The 19,390-nt window shown below is 38.2% G+C and overlaps 1 protein-coding gene across 5 annotated transcripts in view; it reads left to right on the top strand.

Annotated features, from left to right (window-relative positions):
* Positions 1–19,390, top strand: part of Shal (Potassium voltage-gated channel protein Shal) — a 635,870-nt gene that overhangs the window by 513,247 nt on the left and 103,233 nt on the right. For all 5 annotated transcript variants that reach the window (XM_065229083.1, XM_065229080.1, XM_065229084.1 and 2 more), the window contains one exon: positions 7,720–10,285. In XM_065229083.1, the coding sequence (XP_065085155.1) occupies positions 9,171–10,285 (1,115 nt within the window). In that variant the 5' untranslated portion in view covers positions 7,720–9,170. The remainder of the gene's footprint in view (positions 1–7,719; positions 10,286–19,390) is intronic.

Raw genomic sequence — 19,390 nt, forward strand, 5'->3', positions numbered from 1 at the left:
AGTTTTCCAAGTTTTTCCAGAACTTTAACGGATAAATTCCAGGATTGTAATAAGAAAGGTATTTTTAAATGCGTTAAAACTATGCTCTTATTTTTTGTTGATCAAAAACAACAGCAATTAACCCAAACGCTTTTAAGACACGGTTAAATCAGCTTTAAAGAAGCAGCTTAAGTATCAAATCCATTTTATGTTGAAATTGTACACTTTTCTAATATCTTACTTTAATACAGTTACAAAAACTTACTTATTTTTAGTAAATCCAAGATCCAAATTTATTCAATTTCTTGAAGTCTCGTATCAAAGTACCAGAATTTGGAAAAAAAAATGATTTATTTCAAGTTCATAATTATATTTATGAAAGATTAGAGATCTTCATTGCATCCCCATTAACTTCACAACAATTGTAGGAACTTTGGAGAAGTTCTGAGGAATGAATAGTAATTGCTGAGAATTTCAGTTAAGCTCCATTAACAAACTGCAGGAACATGTACGGAGAAGGCTTGTTTCGTATAAATAAATGTCATACCTTTTAGGTTTGAAAAGAAATCCAGAATTGCTCGTCGATTTATTTCGGTTTTTAGTTTTATATTAGTTACAACGAGTATCTTAAATCTATGTATTGAGGAACGTGGATTAGCGTTCGGTAAAATGTTAACTAATCAGAAGTTAGCATTCTGATCGGTACATAATCGATTCTAGCATTTAGATGGATGGTGCATGGAGGGGATGATAGAAAGATAGGGAATGTAGACATAGAGATAGTGAGTGCCCTAGCGCGAGTGACTTGTCATAGTCGCTTGCGCTATGCATTTCTCGAGAATGGAACTGTGTTAGCGGTGTGGTAATAGGACACTTTTTGCATGTTCTTCAGTTCTAGCTTCAAGTGCTGTTGTGCTACTTGAGGTTTATTGCTTTGTTTGAATGATTGAAACTGTTCGTGGGTACGGGTTAATATGTTGTAATTAGGATGGGAACATGAACTTGATGTTCTGGTGGGAAATGGTTGAGTTTAAAGAATGTGTTATGAAATGTAGGCTTTATGAGAAAGATTGTACTGTGAGAAAGTTTATGTGGGTAAGTTTGCTTACAAACATAAGAGAAGTTAACACGCTGAAAATATGGAGTACCACTGGAAGCTTTAAGAAACTCAAGGCGATTCTTTTTGCATCCGAAAATTTTCAGGAACTTGTATAAAGCTCCTAGAATTTTAAAGAACTTAGAAGATGTCAAGCGGACTTGAGAAATATAGAAAACTGTAGGGGAATTTTGCATTTTTTAGAGGTTTTAAGTACCTCATAAAGGTAGATCTACAGATGTTTGGGTAATTTCAGATCTTAAGGGCAGTTCTCGTAGCTTAAGTTCAGACTTCTGGAGCAGTTTAAATATCCATAATCATAAATTTAGAAAACAAATCAGGATAGTTCCATGATATGCTTAAAAAAAATGAGAACACTTTAGATGTTCCCAGAATTTCAGGGAAGTACAAAGACCTTCTGAGAATTTATGAAAACATCAGAAATATTTCTGGTACTTCAGAAAAGTCGAGAGAATTCAGGAAAATTTAAAGGTGTTAATGGAAATTCCAATTCCGAGCAGAACCTAGATCTTCAATAGAATTGAAAGCCTTAAGGAAGCTTCGAGAACATCAAGACAGATCAGAGGTCAGTTCAAATAATTTCAAGGAAATTGTAGAAACCTTAAAAACCTTTCGAGAAACACAGGTCACTTCCGAAAACTTCAGTAAAGCTTCGAGAGAATTTCTGAAACGTGATAAAAATTATATGAACATCCGGAAAAAGGTAAGAGTATTTTAAGGGAATAATATCATGGAGATTTCAAGAACTTTAAAGAAAGTTAATATTTAGCTAAGTTGATTAGAGAGCATCAACAATGTTCCATTAATAAAAAAATGCAAGAACTTTTAGCAAGCTTCAAGGAATTCCTGAGAACATCTAATAAATTTATATATTTTTAGATAGTGTAATGATATTCCGTGAAGTTCCGAGGATAGGTTCAGAATAATCCTATTAACTTTTTATTATTATTCAGCAAAGTTGCGGGTTTTTAAAAACTCCTGATAAAATCAGGGTAGTCTAGAGAACTTTAAAGGAATTCAGTAATTGTATAGGCTGTTTTCATAGCACCAGGAATGTCTAGACTATTGAAGAAGTCTTAAGTTAATGTCGATAATTTAAGGGAAGTTTTATGAACTTCCCAAAAATATTGAGAACTTCAGTGAAAGTCACAGAACTATATGAATAATTTCGTTATAATTCCATGAAAATTTCGGGAGCACAACTGTTTCAGATATTCTGAAAAAAATTTAAACTTCACAGACGGGCAGTTGTTTTCAGAAAAATTTCAAGAACTCCATAGAAATCAATAGAGGGGATATCCGCGAACTTCAGGAATTTTTATGAACATTAGCAAAATGCGGTAGCATTTGAAATAAGTAACGTAAGCTTCGAAAATTAAAAGAATTTTAGAAGGAGGTCAGTTCCATTAGTTTCAGAAAATTAGTTAGAAAATTAAAGCAGTCCCCTGATTTTCAAATAACTTCAGAGACTTTCAACAGTTAATTGAGGTCTTCGCATAAGTCTAGAAGTTCACTGAAGCTAAATCATTTTAGTACGGTTTCAGAAAAGAACAGAGAAGCCCAGAGCAGTTCCTTTAACATTAGAGAAGTCACTTAAATTAAAAAAAAAAACTTTAGAGAACTTCAGCAAATTAATGAACCTTTAGGAGAGACCCATGATCATTACAAAAAATTAGGAAACTTTAGGAAGTCCTATAAAATTCAGGGAGAACTTGATGATAAGTATTGTGAGTATCAGGCTAGTTTCTCAATCTACAAAAGAACTTCAAGGCACTTTCATTAACTTCTTGTAAAATTTGGAAACTTTCAAGTAGTTCTTAAAACCTCAGAATAGTCCATTCCATATTCAACGGGTATTTCCATTGAAATATTTCTCAAAATATCGATGAAACTATCCTCCGAATTCAATTTTCTTTAAATTTCCCTTGGAGTTACGCTGAAATTCCCCTTAGGAAAGATTCTCCGAATAGTCATTGAATTATTTCAGATTTCCTTCTGAATCTCACTCCATCCCTTGGAATTCTACTCACATTGAAAGTCTCCTAAGAATTCATTTGCATTTTTCCTCACAAATTCCTTCGATGACTTCTCATAATTTCTTTGAAAACTCTCCTGAATTTATTTCCCGAATTCCGTTGAAGATGTCCTGAAGATATTCTCAGATTTAATTGTAATCTTCCTTTAAGTATTTTCAAAAAAATGCCAAAGACTTATGCCCCGGTTTCGTTTTCTCCCTAAATCTTTATGAAATTATCCTCAGAATGCCCTTGAAATTTTCTTCTGAAGTTCACAGGAGTTGTGCTTCTTAGAAAATCCTAAGAGTTTAAATTGAAATTTACTTTTAATTCAATACAGGGTTACTTGAAGTTCTACTCAAAACTATCAGGTTTCACATGAAATCTTAAATTGCTCAGAACTACGTTGAAAGCAGATTACATTTCATGTTTTTCTAAAAGAGTTTTTCCACAGAACTTCCTTGGAATGAGGTCCCCAAAAAATTATAGTAAAATCCTACAAGCCTTTAAAACAGTGCAGATTCTTGGAAATTTTCGAAGTATTGTAGCTTTTAAGCAGTGATGTTACTAGGAACGAAAGCGAACAACAAACGAGCACCCTGCGTTTGGTTGTGATGCACTGTCGCACTATTCGTTCAGCATCTATAAACCGAACCGAAAGATGACAGTTGCACACCCTTCGTTCGGTTCTCGTGTTGCGAACGTAACCGAACCAAGCGTTGAACAAGTGCAAACGAACCGAGCGGATTGGTGAAACGAACGCTTCGTGTCTACGTAGACAACGCTTCGTGTAGGTTTTTCCGTTGTCAAAATTTACGAACGGTGCGTGAAACTGTGCGAGAATAAATGAATTGAAAAATCGGCTTCCACCGAGCTGCTGCGGCAAACACCACACAAGACACAAGCAATCGACAATCGCCATTTTGTCAGTCAAACCAACGTGCTTGCTTCGCACATTGAATGCAGAAAACGCGATCACGCATTCACAGTCGATATGCGATCCCCTTTCAAGCCCTGCCTCTGATATCGTTTCTCCTGTAGGAAGAGGCTACTGGAAAGTTTATAGTGCATTAGCCAAAAATGGCTCTGTTTGAGCGCGTTTAGCCGAGGAATATGAGGGTTGGAAGGCACGTGATCGCTATTTTTCCGATAGAAGCAGATGGTGGAATGAGGTAGCCAAGCATAAAATGAAACAGAAAGGTTTGTTCTGAATAGCCGTATCTACAGTGAGAAAAGCTATTATATGGGAAAATGAATGAGTGGATGCATAAAGAAAGTTCGGGGCAACCAACGTTCTTAGACATCAAGTTCATCACATAGCGGTTGATGGAGATTGAGCAGGATAGGTTGAAACATTTAGGAAACCATTTGGATGATTTCAGTTGTATGCAGGATGAAATGATGAACATTTTTCAGGTTGCAGCTCAATTCAACTCAACGAATTCAAAGTAATGGCAACATCAAAATTCTAAATGGTATCATTTTAGTTTCAGACCCCAAACATATTGAAAACTTGGCTTTTTATAATGTTTCTGTGATTTTTCACTCAGAATTAGCGACTTCAGACTCCTTGCCTGGCGATGATCCATCGAATCATATCAATAGGTTTCTGTCAGATGACGATCGTGTTGATTTGAAGAAGGAGATAACGGAAGAGGAATTAAGATCTGTTCTTCTCTGTTGTAATAAAAAAGATCTCGTGGGCCCGATGGGCTTCCATATGAAGTTTACTTGTATAACTTTGATAATTGTAAAAATGATTTAGTTTATATTTTTAATTCATATTTAGCTGGAACAATTTCTCCTTTCTCCAGAAGGTGATATTACCTATCGTACCATTAGTTTGTTAAATTGTGACTACAAAGTTTTTATGAAGCTTATTGCTGGAAGAATTATGAATTTTCTTGGTAAGTTGCTAGGACCTGGACAAACTGCGGGTGTTTCGAATATCTCATGTGTGAATAACTTGAAAGACGTGAGAAGATTGGTCACGAGGTCGTGTGAAACTAAAAAGTTTAAAGGATGCTTATTCAGCTTAGATCTTAACAAGACTTTTGACAGAGTAAATCACGATTACTTGTGGAAATTTTAAGGGGAATTTGGGTTCCCGCAAACTTTTGCTGATTGTATGAAAAACATTTACTCTCGAACTTTGATTAATGGGTTTCTTTCTCAAGAAATTAAAATTAAAAGTTTTGTCCGTGAGGGATGCCCCATGCCATGAGCATGGTGCTTTTTGCTCTTTACATTGAGCCCTTGTTAAGACAAATTGCAGACAGCATTCCTGGTGAGCTTGTCTATGACAAGTTCATCAGTGTGATTGCTTATGCTGATGATATAGTTGTTTTTATTAAGAATGATTTGGAATTTGATGGTCTGTTTTCAATTGTTGATTCTTACAGCTGGTTTGCTCACATTCAATTTGCAGAAGTCAGAATCTCTTCGTTTGAATAATGCTAGAATTGGACCTCAAAAAATAGGGGAAGCTGATGGTATCAAAACTTTAGGAGTTTGTATTGAAAGGAGCTGGAGTTCTATGGTGGATTCAAACTATGGGAGGTTGGTTTCCAGTATTAAAGCAATCTACAAATCCACAATGTTCGTCTATTGGATATTTTTGAGCGTAGTATAGTTTTGAATGTCTTTGTGTTATCCAAACTATGGTATGTCACACAAAGTATTCCGTCTTCAAATCGGCATTTAGGCCAGATAAAGTCCACCTGCGGGAAATTTATTTGGAACAGCTTCATTTTTAAACTGAACAGGAATCAATTGTACGTGGCTTATTTAAAAGGAGAACTCTGCCTTGTGGATCCAGAAGCTAAATCAAAGGCATTATTCTTGAGAAATATTTTTTACAAGCATGATAGTAATGGGGATAATTTTGAAGAAAGTTACCTCATAAATGATTGAATCAGAGCAAAACTTACTAGAAATGCTAGGGAGTGGATAGAGAAAGGAGTCTTGATAAAGAGCAATTATAATCTTGAAACAACAAAGCTTGTGTATGGTTTCTTTATTGATAGGTATAATCATGTGCCTGCGTTAAAAATACAAAATCTAATTTAATTGGGTAACCGTATGGGAGAACTTAAGTTAAATCAAGTGTTTATGAGATACTAATTGAATAGTCTAAAACTTCAAACATCTATTTGGTGTTCCATCATAACAATTACTTTTCTGCTCATAGGTCACTTTTTTACAGCTTGGTCACTTATTTCTTCAACATGGTCACTAGAATCACTATTTTTTGACAGTGGTGATGTTATAATTTCTGGTTGGAAAATATAGCACTATGATAGAACATATGATCCTATATATTTAACGCAATGTGATTGCGGTACAGACAAAAAAAAACATTATCATATTATGATCATACACAGCAAAAAATAGATTTTAATATTACATCCAGAGGATGCACTTCAATCAACCGGTCAACACTCGTGTTTATTTCAGTTACCGTGGGGACGTAATTTGTGATTAGCCCTGGTCCATTTCAAATTGTATCATTATTTATGTACGGTCATAATATTTGAAATGACGTTTCGCATTCATCTAGCGATGGCTGATTTTCATTCGAATAATCGATTAATCGAAACGAACCGAAAAGTAACATATTTGTTATTGGTTATAGGGAAAATGCAGGTAATGTCGGCCTAAGTGTCCCTAATTTGGGCCCATACATAAATTCAGCAATCGACTAAATTTTCAATAGCAACCAAAAATATCTATTAGCAACGTCCCAACAACGCGTTCATCTAGATAAAACTGATAAATAGCAGATTTTTAGCGATGGGCCCAATCTTAGATCCATAGGCCAACATTAGAGACATTTCCCCTATCATGCCGATATAAGCATTAACTTCTCCAGAGGATCATCACCGATCGTTTCAAACATGTGCTGCATTCTCATTGTTGGAAAAATGACAGCACAGCGAACAAAAAATAATCGATTAGTTGTTAATCGAGTAATGAAAAAATGGGACATCTCTAATTTTGGTGTGATTGTTTTGGTAAAAAAGTGCGCCAACTTACATCTCTACCGAGGGGGTAGCAAAAGCACAAATTTTACTTGCATACGGAAGGAATTCATTGGATGAAAGGGACCGTGAAAGAGGACACTAAAATAGAATGTTTTTCTTCCGACAGTTTCATCTTAGTATTCTTCTTTGCTTCAATCATGTCGAAAACCTCATGAAATTTTTATGGTCACACAAATAAATATATGCAGTGAAAGCAGCGTAATGTCAGTTCATGCACTGTATTAATGATAATTTTGTCCTTTTTGGCAAGTAATATTACACCATATTTTTGACACGATTGAAGTGCATCCACTTTGATGTGATATCAAAATTATTTTTTTGCTGTGTAGGCAGGCACTCAAGTTAACAACCGATTTGTCTTTAAGCTTCCATTGATAACTGTGATTTAAGGGCCAAAGTGATGTCTCCACAGGAACGACCCGAATGGGACTCTAATGAAGTGCTCCGACCAGCACAGTGATAAAAAGTTTAAAATATGTCAACCATTTTGCACACAGTAACAAACAGATCCATAACAAATGAAACTAATGGCACTCTGCCTTTTCTCTTTTCCCCTCGTTTCCAGACTGCTGAGTGTTCAAATTCCGTGCCAAGAGATGAAAGTGGCCGATGCTACCATCGGAACGACCGGGACGATGACATCGTCGTACTAACCAAGGACGGACTTTTCCATACGCTCGTGCTGTGGAATTGAAACTTGGAATCGAAGCAGAGCTTATGACGGCTTAAATTGAGAGGAATTATCTCTCGTTAGTGCGTTGCTGGTGGATTTCGGGGGCAATAAAAATAATTCCAACAGCGACAGCAACAGTGTGTGTGTGTGCGCGTGTGGCTGTGTGAAAGAAGTCAAAGGGAAAGTGTGTTTATCCCCCGGGGAAAGTGGCTGGAAAAAAGCAAGTATTATGAGGGCTCGTCGGGCCAAGGCTTCTCGGTAACAAGCATTGTTTGTGCCATCGAGAAAAACTCGTAAAGAGAGTAAATGGTGAAAAATTGAAGATCAAGTGTTTGCGTGCACGGTGGGTGGAAGCCGGAAAATGGGATGGTGAATTTATCAAAATGAAAGTGATTAATCATCACAGCAGTGCCACATAGTTCAGAGAGAAAAGAAAAAAAAACGAGCAATCGAGTGAAAGTGGATGGTTTTCTGCTACATTAACATCAGCTTGATGGTTGTGGGAGGATAGTGCTTCTCGGAAAATAATTTTCAATACCATCATAATGTTAATGAGCTCGTGAAGCATTTAGGTCGTTTGGATCAAAGGTCTTCAGGACAGTGTGGATAGTGAGGGCGTCGTTGGGTTTAATTTTGCTCAGCATCAACGGAACCAGCCGGAAGGATCAGATTAGGCTGGCCTCGAGGGGATTGAGCAGCAAAATTAGCATAACACTACCCAGCATGGCGCATGGAAGAAAACAGATGGAAAATGTAGTCTAAGCATGTAGAATCCGTCGATTTTGCGCTTCTCATTATTTCCCATCTGCTTGGCCCAAAATTAGAGGAAAACCATTACCATCAGCGAACAGCGAAAGGAAAAACATGCAAAGTTAGGAGGAGCTTTAGTGAACACAAAGCCGAGATTTGTTCCGCCATATTCGACGTGTACTTTGAAATTGGGTATTTTTTGCTTGCCAGACAGAAGCCTATCATCCCGCGGATAAAGCCTCCGGGGACGTTTATGAGGGGAGCAATTTATTTCGGCTGAAAAAGAGCAAAATAATTATAAGAAAAAGGTGATTTACGTGACCAGACACGCGGAGGGTTTTTTTTTCCCTCGGTGGGAACCCACAGAAACGAATGTCGAATAGAAGCGGTAGCGACTAAATCAAACGCTGCAGCATCAACCAGTCCTTAGACGGCACGGATTGCGGAAAGGTCACCTCCAAGGACCAGTGAGAGCAGGCCTCAGAAAGTCGTCCCCGGTTTACCTTCTCCCTCACTCCAGAGCGCGCGGATACAATTACCGTGACGTTCCTCGTGCTCTATTGGGGGACCATTGAAAAATTCCACCGAATAGTATGGCTTCGGTCGCCGCTTGGTTGCCATTTGCACGGGCGGCGGCCATCGGGTGGGTCCCTATAGCATCCCATCCACTACCAGCACCCCCAGTATTCAAGGATCGCCTACGTTCGGAAGATGAGAAATTAATTATCAACGTTTCCGGGCGACGATTCGAGACCTGGCGGACAACGGTTGAGAAGTACCCAGACACACTATTAGGATCAAACGAACGAGACTTCTTCTACGACGAACATAGCAAAGAGTATTTTTTCGACCGTGATCCGGACATTTTTAGGCACATATTAAATTACTACCGAACCGGGAAGCTGCACTACCCTCGGCACGAGTGTTTGCTCAGCTACGATGAGGAATTATCATTTTTCGGAATCATGCCGGACGTGATCGGAGACTGCTGTTACGAAGACTACCGGGATCGAAAGCGAGAAAACGCCGAACGACTGATGGATGACAAGCTGTCGGAAAATAGTGATACAAATCTAATACAGCTAACCAACATCAGGGAACGGATGTGGCGAGCATTCGAGAATCCGCATACTTCCACTGCCGCCCTCGTGTTCTACTATGTTACGGGCTTCTTCATTGCTGTATCTGTGATGGCCAACGTCGTCGAGACGGTCCCGTGCGGCTTACGGCCAGGCCGCGCCGGAACGCTCTCCTGTGGCGAGCGGTACAAGATCGTATTCTTCTGTTTGGATACGGCCTGTGTGATGATCTTCACCGCCGAATACCTGCTGCGGTTATTTGCCGCCCCGTGCCGGTGCAAATTCGTTCGGAGTGTTATGAGTATAATCGATGTCGTAGCCATCCTGCCCTACTACATCGGTCTGGGAATCACCGACAACGACGACGTATCCGGTGCGTTCGTAACGTTGCGAGTATTCCGAGTGTTCCGAATCTTCAAGTTCTCCCGCCATTCGCAAGGCCTGCGGATTCTCGGCTACACGCTGAAATCGTGCGCCTCCGAGCTGGGCTTCTTGGTGTTTTCCCTCGCGATGGCCATCATCATCTTCGCCACGGTGATGTTCTACGCCGAGAAGAACGTGGACGGTACGAACTTCACCTCCATCCCGGCGGCGTTTTGGTATACAATTGTCACGATGACAACGTTAGGGTGAGTACCTGAGTGATGCAAAACTTTTTTCAGCGTTTGGTAATGTTGAATCTTTCAACCGCAAATATTGAGCCGTCGTTTGAAACAGGTGACCGTATGTTGAGGTTCTTTAGGTATTCAATGTAACATACAAAAAACGTGCATTGGCATATCTTGGGCTAAACTTGTTGTGTAAAGTGGCGCATAAGTAAGTACTTAGTTTTAAAATTACCATAAAATCATATTTTAGGTTTTAACCGTGAGCCGATTTCCCAATAGTCGCACAATCCCTTATAGTTAACTTTTTTCTTAAATATTTGATTAAGTAACAAGGTTCCGCCTTCGTATTTTTGCCTTAATGATGGGGAAGGAGTGCGTATTTTATTAAATTTTTCACAAAAGTGGCGCCAGTGGTGGTGTAGTGTTTTTCAAAATCGAAGCGATTTGAACCATTCTAAGCCATTCGTACTTTTGCACCACTTGAAGTCAATAATGAAAAGGGTCTCCCATACATTATCGTCTGATGTTACATATAAACCATGAAATACCTATCATATAGACCAATCATAAAACTCGAATACTTATAATCTTCATCCATGATCATACCCACACAACCAGAATGTACGTATATTCAAAGTTGTTTCTGTGATATACAATCATATATACAAACAAACAAATCGTAAAGAAAGCAAAAAAGGGCTTATACCTACAAAAGTGGAGGCCATGTACGTGCATTTTTTTTTTTTTTTGTAGACGTGTTGATGTTACAACATATACGATTAAATCTGTAATAACAAACTTAATTTGAACAGACTTACGGTGTAATCAGATTTTATTTCTATTACAGTACGATGGAGAATTGATTCATCGCATATAAGTCGGAAATTTGCTTTCTATACGCCAGTGGTGGCGGGGGGGGGACACCCCTCACCATCCCTCTCCAAAGAGGGAGTTTGGTAAAAAGAGATGAAAAAACCGATTTGTACCTTCCTTAAAAGTTGTCCTTGTTCGCTATTCTAATATCTATATACAATCTTCACACTGCCGTACTCTAACGGAACTATCAACTCTATGCTTTCATCTACTCCATCTATCGTATAAAAATTACCACTACAGTCTGTTATTTGAAATTATCATCTTCAACTATGTTTCTATACGACTTAAATTAAACATAATGCGAAGTATGTCATACTTATATACGAAAATGACATAAACGGTGGTTATTTACGATACTGTCTGTTCATTTTTATACGATGGTTGTCTGGGTAATAGAGCTTCAAAAAAAATAATTTGAGATCAAAATACAAAAATCTTATAACTTTTGGATGGGTAGATTATTCAATATTTTTCTAGTAAACTTGAATTCAGTAGAGGTTTCAATTTTTCACATAATCATTGATCCATTATGCATGCATTGCAATGGAGCCCCGGATAATTGAAACCTCGGATAATCGACTCCCGCTCTCAAAAACCTAGTTTGAAGGTAGACCTAGGAGAAAACCATTTACAGTCAACTGTCCAGAACACGATATTCTGTTGCTTTATATTTGTCTATAAATCAATGGATTTGAAGGTCCCTCCATTTGTTCAATCTAACCTTCACTGTCCGGCGAAGTTATTATGGAAGAAAACTGCTTTATATTACCCTTAAATTAAAGTAGGTTTAGTCCGGGAGTTAGAAGGTGTTAGCTCTATTGCAGCTCCGGTGACCCATTTCAGAATGCCTGGTAATTCACGAGTGGTCGAGGTCAATTTTACTTACAATAAGCCCCACATGTTTACTATACCTTTATCAAATGGATAATGGTATCATAAACATACTTCCAGATTAAAAAAATATTATTACCAAATCTGGCACGTACCTATATCCAGAACAACATGTGAAAAGGGCATACAAGCTTTTTGTAAACAAACCTTCTTATGCCCTTTTCTCGCCACCCATATGACACCAACGCAAACCTTTAACATCACCGGGTAGGGGACACTTTCCCCTTCCCGATGATATTGCTGGTTTGCGTGGGCGACCCTCGGTTGGTGAGAAAAGGGCCTACAAATGTTTGTTTACAAAAAGCTTGTATGCCCTTTTCACATGTTGTTCTGGATATAGTTTTGAAATTTGTTCACCTGTATTAAATCGATTTGAATGGACATTTCTTACCAATTTTGTTTCGAATACCTCTTGATGCATCTGCTGGCAGCGCTTGTTGGCCCTTACCGGCAACCAGCGCGTCTGCCCGAAAAAGCAACAACGCCCAAATCTCAAAGCTCTCCGGACGTCCCCTCGAAAATGCAATTGAGAAATGTATATGTATTAGAACAATCTTCAACTGGAACGTACTCACCAAATCAATACATCCGGGAGCACATTCCCGATGCTTATTTTTCTCTTGCAAACCCGTCGTCTTCGAACGGCAAAAAAGGGAACTCGGTGAGCAATTTTGTGAAACGGAATTTTCACTGAAAACAGCCGCGAGTTCACGAATTTCACCACATTCAACTGCGAAACACGTTCAGAAGCACTTTTGATACACTTTCGATATCAATTTTGTTCGAAAACACTTGATTTTTTATTTTGCAAAAATAGTTGCAATCGAGCCAACATCAACACCGATCGTGTCGAGCTCTTTCACGCACCTTGCAGCGCGTAAATAAATTGAAATTAAAAATTATCACTCGTGATGCCACTTATTTCTGGTCCGGGAGAAACAATCAAACAACGCAGATTGCGACATCTATAACGGTTCTATAACTTCCCGGAAAACTAGATAACTACCAATCACACACTTATAACCGTCCGGGAGGCACGTCTGCTATACTAATCCGGCAAATGCAGCCGAAAACTATGAAAGCGAACGCACGCACAAAACAGAGAACAAACTTAAAACACAACCGTATCCAAAGGGGTTCGAAACTGCACTCTAAGTCTCCAATATTTTAAATATCATAGAAATTTCACGAAGTGCCAGAAACACGAATTTTTAAAACAGAAGGAATAAATTTTGAAATTTAAATAATTGAGATCCGATAAAAAAATAAATAAAATTTTGTTGATTTAAGAATCTTTAAGACTGCGATATTTAATGTAAATTAAAAATTTAAAATTTATTATGTTACACTGTTTTACATCTTCAATCAAATTACATATAAAGACATATTTATATAGACACTGTAATTGAAAAAAGTTAATGAAATAGAGGGGGATGAAAGTCCAAGATTTATTCAAAATTTGTTAAAAATTACTCTAAAGTTTGATTTTCGATTTATAGTTGGAGAAATCTATTTCATCGGATTCATCCGATATAATCGTGCTTATATATCTAAAAACAAATATTATTGATTTTTATCGGTCATATTTCTTATATCGGGTCACATCTCTATAAGTATCATGACAGGTAACGATGACGCCCGTTTGTTTATAAAAAAGGAACGTCGTCAACCAACAATTCAAAAGGACGGATCAGCTTTTGTAATCAAATCTTGTAATGATCTTTTCTCGCCAATCGAAGCTCACCTTGCCAAATCAACAACACCGTCGGCTAGGGAAAATTTTCTCCTATTCGATGGTGGAATTTGTAGGCGTGCTTCAGTTTGCAAGATAATGTCATTACATGTTTACTGATCCACTCTTTAGTATTGTTGGTTGATAAATCTGTTCGAAAATCGTATGTTCAAAAACCATTTATGATGATTCCTTGAAGAGTACACAAATTGCCTGATGATGGGTGAAATGCCCTACCACTTCAAATGTTCTAGAGAACAAATTTCGAACACAGTTGTGATATCACTCATGAAGTTTCCAAGTAGCATTGCAAGTTTTATCAAGGTTTTAAAGCATTCTACAAGTCCAAATCATGGTCTACAGAACCTTCATAAAACCCAAGTTGTTACTTGGGTTGGAACTCTATGTCTGCTACATCAAATGTTTCTTTGTTGTCTATTTTGTGTCAGCTGTGCTGTTGCAATTTTGAGGTGATAGTATAGAGCATTACACACATTACAGGAAGTACGGAAACGCATATGTCACGAATGGGAATCCTCCGATATCTCCAAGGTCATTACTGATTTCCATCACTACCTCAACAGACTTCCACAATCTCAGGCATCCGGTGAAGATCAGCATCTATGGCACCTATCGTTTGGTCACGTTTGGCCATCAATTCTGTTGCCAAATCTCCGGGCAAATATCGTTGCTTCCAGAGTTTGAACATGCAACAATCACAAAAGCCTTGTCCTGTAATTATTTTGCAAAATTTAATTGATATGTTGAGTTCCAGCAACCCTGATCCTGATTCATCAACAATTTTTTTTCACGAAGTGTTTAGAATTGTACTAATAAACATCTTAATTGCTCCTTTTATTGTGTCAATTTCTCCATATTTAGGTGGTGAAAAGTTGAATCTCTCACTAAGATGTGCTCGTTCCCCCACTGCTAGCGTGCAAAAGAACCAGTACTCAAATTTAAGATTAAATTACTCAAACTCTAGAAAACGTAGTTTACTTGTAAAATGAGTAAAATTTTCTGAGCCTCATAAATTTTCTCGAATATGACAAAAATCGACGAAAAATTTACTCATATTAGAAGTACACGCTCAAAGAATAAATCACATATCCAATGGAAAATATCAATAAGAATTTCACATAACTTTCATGTGATATCATAATCTCATGAACATTTTGTGTCAAATGAAATTAAAGTGATTTATCATATAGAATTCATATGTGAATTGTTATGTGAAATTGAGATAGATATCATCGGTTTTGTTAATGGAAAAATGTAATGTTCATTCCCAATGGAAACTACATGAAAACTTTTATCCGTGTACTAATTTCATACGTACATCGAGATGTTGATAGCGGTGCCGGTGGTGTAGTGGTAAGCGTGATAGCCTGTCACTCCAGCAGGCCTGCGTTCAATCCCAGTCGGCGCCACCAGGATGTTCTGAGGCATAACATCTCTGATCACGCCTTCCTTCGGAAGGGAAGTAAAGCCGTTGGTCCCCGGTTCATGAGTTGATGAGTCGATATATAGGGTCCAGGTGTGGGAGCTGCCTCCCTGGCGTCGGTAGCATTGGTGCTCAGCACGGACAAGTTCCTGTAAAATCTCGTAACGTTTTACACAGTCTATAAGTTAACTACGTTTTCAAGAATATGAGTTTAAGTTGACCTCATTTGTCGTGTAATCATAATTTATCTTTTTATTGATTGCTTATAATGTATAAGGCCTAAATGGATGCATTCCCAATTACAATTAGGTTCAACTCGTTAAAAACAGGTCATGTTTGCTCGAACATGACTTTTACAGATATTTAAAATTTCGCATTATACATCATACAGTTTACAGACATTTCTGAAATTCACAGACATTTTTTGCAAACTTCTGAAAAAAAATCTGGCATCTCCGGTCAGGAGAGTCACGCCCATTCCGAGGCTACTTTCACTTACAATAAGCCCCGTATGTATGTATTGCCTCTATCAAATGGTTATTAGTATAACACACACGCTTCTAGTTTCAAAATGTTCTTTTGAATCCTGGCACGTATTTAATTTATGATTTTTTTTTATTGGTAAAAGTATTTGGACTGGTCTCACCATGTTGATTTGATCCTCAAATCCATGGGTTCCATAGTTTTTTCTCTACGCTTTGTATCTCATGTCGTGATTCACCTGCCGTCATAATTCCTTCAACGAACACAAATTTACTTGCATTGCCATGGTCATCTGGAATAAGGTTCGCGTTTAGTGCTTTCCCCAGGAACCATTCGCGGCCATCAGTTACATCCCGTCCAGTCTTGGACGTATCCAGTGAGGCATCTTTCTGGCACCGATAAAAGACCAGCAGCCGAACACTTTTGCAAGCAAAAAACCTGCTGATTCACGGCAACGTTGGCCACGAATCGCCACCAACACTCGCGACGGGCACATTATCAGCACATTCGCGTTATAATTCACCAACCGCACCAAGTTCAAACTCGCCCACCGTGACGAATCAATAGAACTACACGCCGAAAGTGTGGCATCCAAACTCGGAGAACCGGGCTCCCAGGAGGCAATGAAAACCAACACCGAACAATGGAACAGAATGTGCGTCGTAGATTTTAAAGATTAGATTCAAGGTCAACCGAGTCTCTCAAGGCAAACACAGGCAAATCACGATGTATCACTAAATAAAAACTTGTGAACACTTGAAACCAAATATCAGCAAACAAATTAACAAATTCGAAGCAAAAACTGTTTAATACGCTGTCGAAAAATACTCAGTAAAAGAAAAACACGTCAGGTTTCAAGCGCGACCTACTGCGATCTTCGATGGAAGTTCTGAGAATACATCCATATGGAATTTAGGATGTATTCCTATGGAATTCTGAGGAGATTACCAAGGGCATTATTAGCCTGAAAGAAATTTCATGCAATATTCCAATGCAATTCTATGAGAATTTGGAAGTTTTGAAGCATATTTTAAGGAAATCCTGAGCAGATCTCAATAGTAAATTGAGGAATATACTATAACATCGTGACTGCTTACTTAAGCGAGTTTTCAATCTCGGTAAATTCACGGAAAAGTCAATGTTTATGTTTGTAACATTGGCCCTTATGAAAGAAAAGCAGATATTTGGTTGCATGCTCAGTACACACTATGTTTAAACTACTCAAATTTGGGTAGAATCCACCAAAACTATGTTGAGGAGAGTGACAAGTTAATAAATGTTTTCCATTTGTCAACTTTCCACTCCCAACATAGTTTATCCATTTTTGAGTAGGTTCAGTTTTGACTGATCTGGGTGAGTTGTACGCAATTTCGGTTAGTTTTGAAATAGCGTGTAAGCTGTAACAGTCACTCCATGTTGTAAATAGTAAATTAGTTATTTATAAAATAAGAATGAAATCGATCTAATCCATACGCCAAAAACTATGCCAGTAGCAAAACGACACTGGTCGATTTACTATAAAAATACAATGCTTCGTGAGTAAAGCCACTCAACCTTATGCAATTTCTCCCAAGGCCGAGTCCAGTGAAATCTTCGGGAAAGTTTGGAAAAGAGAGAGTGTGGCTACACCCGACTTTGAAAGAAGGACCAGCGATCGGAATAATCTCTCGCATTGCCCATAGGCTAGACTTTGTGTGTGCGAAAAACAAGCTAGACCAGGTAATGTGCTACGTGTAACTTCCAACGCCTTCATCTGCATCCCCGGGGCGAATAATCCTGGCAACCGTCACCTTGTCCGGTGGAAAGCGATCCGCATCTAAATCGCTGAGCGGGGCTTTGTGGTTAACAACTGCCACTGCTGTTGAGATCACGTTCGTCCCCAACGTGGAAATCGTTGGCCGTTCAACACCAACGGTCGAACGCGCATCGATTGAGTAGCATCGTCACCGCTTGCTGTCGTGGGATTCGTCGGGAAGAAACACAAGAGCACAGCACAGTTAGAAGATAGTTACACACACAAGAATAGGACTAGGTAGAGAAAGAGAATGAAAAGGAGTAGAAAAATACAAGCAATGGAAATTTCGTGAAAGCACGCTCTAGTTACAATAGGTGAATCCAATAAAAACTAAGCGATCGATGCAGCCTCTGGTGGTGAATAAGAGAACCATTAAAAGAGTGATGAAGGCTAAAATTTTCAGCGTGAAGCATAGGAAGTGGTCAATGTTTTTACCTATTCTGATTAATTTATCTATCGCAGGTGCTTGTAACCATCATCCACATGGAATATTTTGTTTTCTGTATCGATTTTGGAGTGATCCAGCTGGTGCTTCCACATGTTTTTGTTAAGAAAAGTGAAGATTTATAAAACTACACCATTGGTTATGATCTTCCGGATTTTTAATCTGGTGTTATTTGAGCTGTAAATCCGTTCAAATGTGTGAAAAATAATAGAATAAGACCCCTCCCGATGGATATATGCAAGATACGCATAACAATATGCGTTAATTTGAGATGTAAACATTGTAATTTTGATGTAAACAAACGGTTTGGTTGACGTTTCCTCTCATAATCGCCTAGTGCTCTCTATATTGGTGGTGCATAGAAACAGCCTATAAAATCTCAGCTGTGAAATAAATGTTTGATATGATTTCGATGTAATGTTGTCCTTTTAAAAATTAGAATGAGAGGAAGGAAGTGTCTTCACGTTGTTTCGGGTCCGTGTAATTCTGTTGTTGTCTTCCGCGTGGTCGGAGTTTGACTTTATGTTGCGTACCTCTTTTGCTGCAGCTGCGCCGTTCATCTAGATAAAATTGATATATTTATAGCAGATTTTTAGCGATGGGCCCAATATTAGATCCATAGGCCAACATTAGAGCCATTTCCCCTACAGAGAAGTATTGCGGATGTATTGAAAAAGAGCGGAATACTAAAAAAAAACATAGTGTGCTTTGACAAATTTGAAGTATGTTTGCTGGCGATTCTTTGAAGCCTTATTTATTTGATCGGTGGAACTTCTTAATCTTCGAATTAATTCATTAAACATAAATAAATCTCTGAAAGAGCAATACATTGTGGAAAATTTGCAGTGTTTTGAGCTGACCTTGCATCGTTCCATTCGCAAGAATTTTGTTAGAAGAAAGACGTGACCAGAGATTTTTATGCCTCAGAAAAATCCCACCGACCTCGGCTGGAATTGAACCCAGACCCATTGGGGAGAAAAAGCAGTCACGCTTACTACTGCACCAACGGCGCTGGCTTCTTCCTTTCAAAATTGGCTTGTTAGCATTTAACATATGGTAGCTTGAAATTATGTTTTACGATTAATTGTTTGAAAAATCAGCAACAATGTCAAACGTTTATGTATTTCATAATGTGTGCAGTAACGTGATGAATTCGTTAACGCTAGCTATGTAATCATAAATAAAGAACGTAAACGGTTAAGTCAAAACAAATAAACGAGTTCAAGAGTGCTAAGCAGACATAAAACACGTTTGAATTATTTTAATGTAATTGACTACCCCCTTGATATCCTTGCTCATTTTACAGCGGGGCTGTGTCATTTCGCCGAAGGACGTATCGTCGAAGGAAATTTCGCCAAATGTGTCATTACGCTGAATTTTAATCATTGTACAATATACAAATTCCAAAGTCAGTACTATTTTCAAGAACTGCTCATAAACATTCCTATAAATCATAAACA

The sequence above is a fragment of the Ochlerotatus camptorhynchus genome, unplaced genomic scaffold (genome assembly GCF_037179485.1).
Source record: "Ochlerotatus camptorhynchus isolate MF236.1 unplaced genomic scaffold, CSIRO-AGI_Acam_v1.1 ptg000307l, whole genome shotgun sequence".
NCBI lineage: Eukaryota > Metazoa > Arthropoda > Insecta > Diptera > Culicidae > Ochlerotatus > Ochlerotatus camptorhynchus.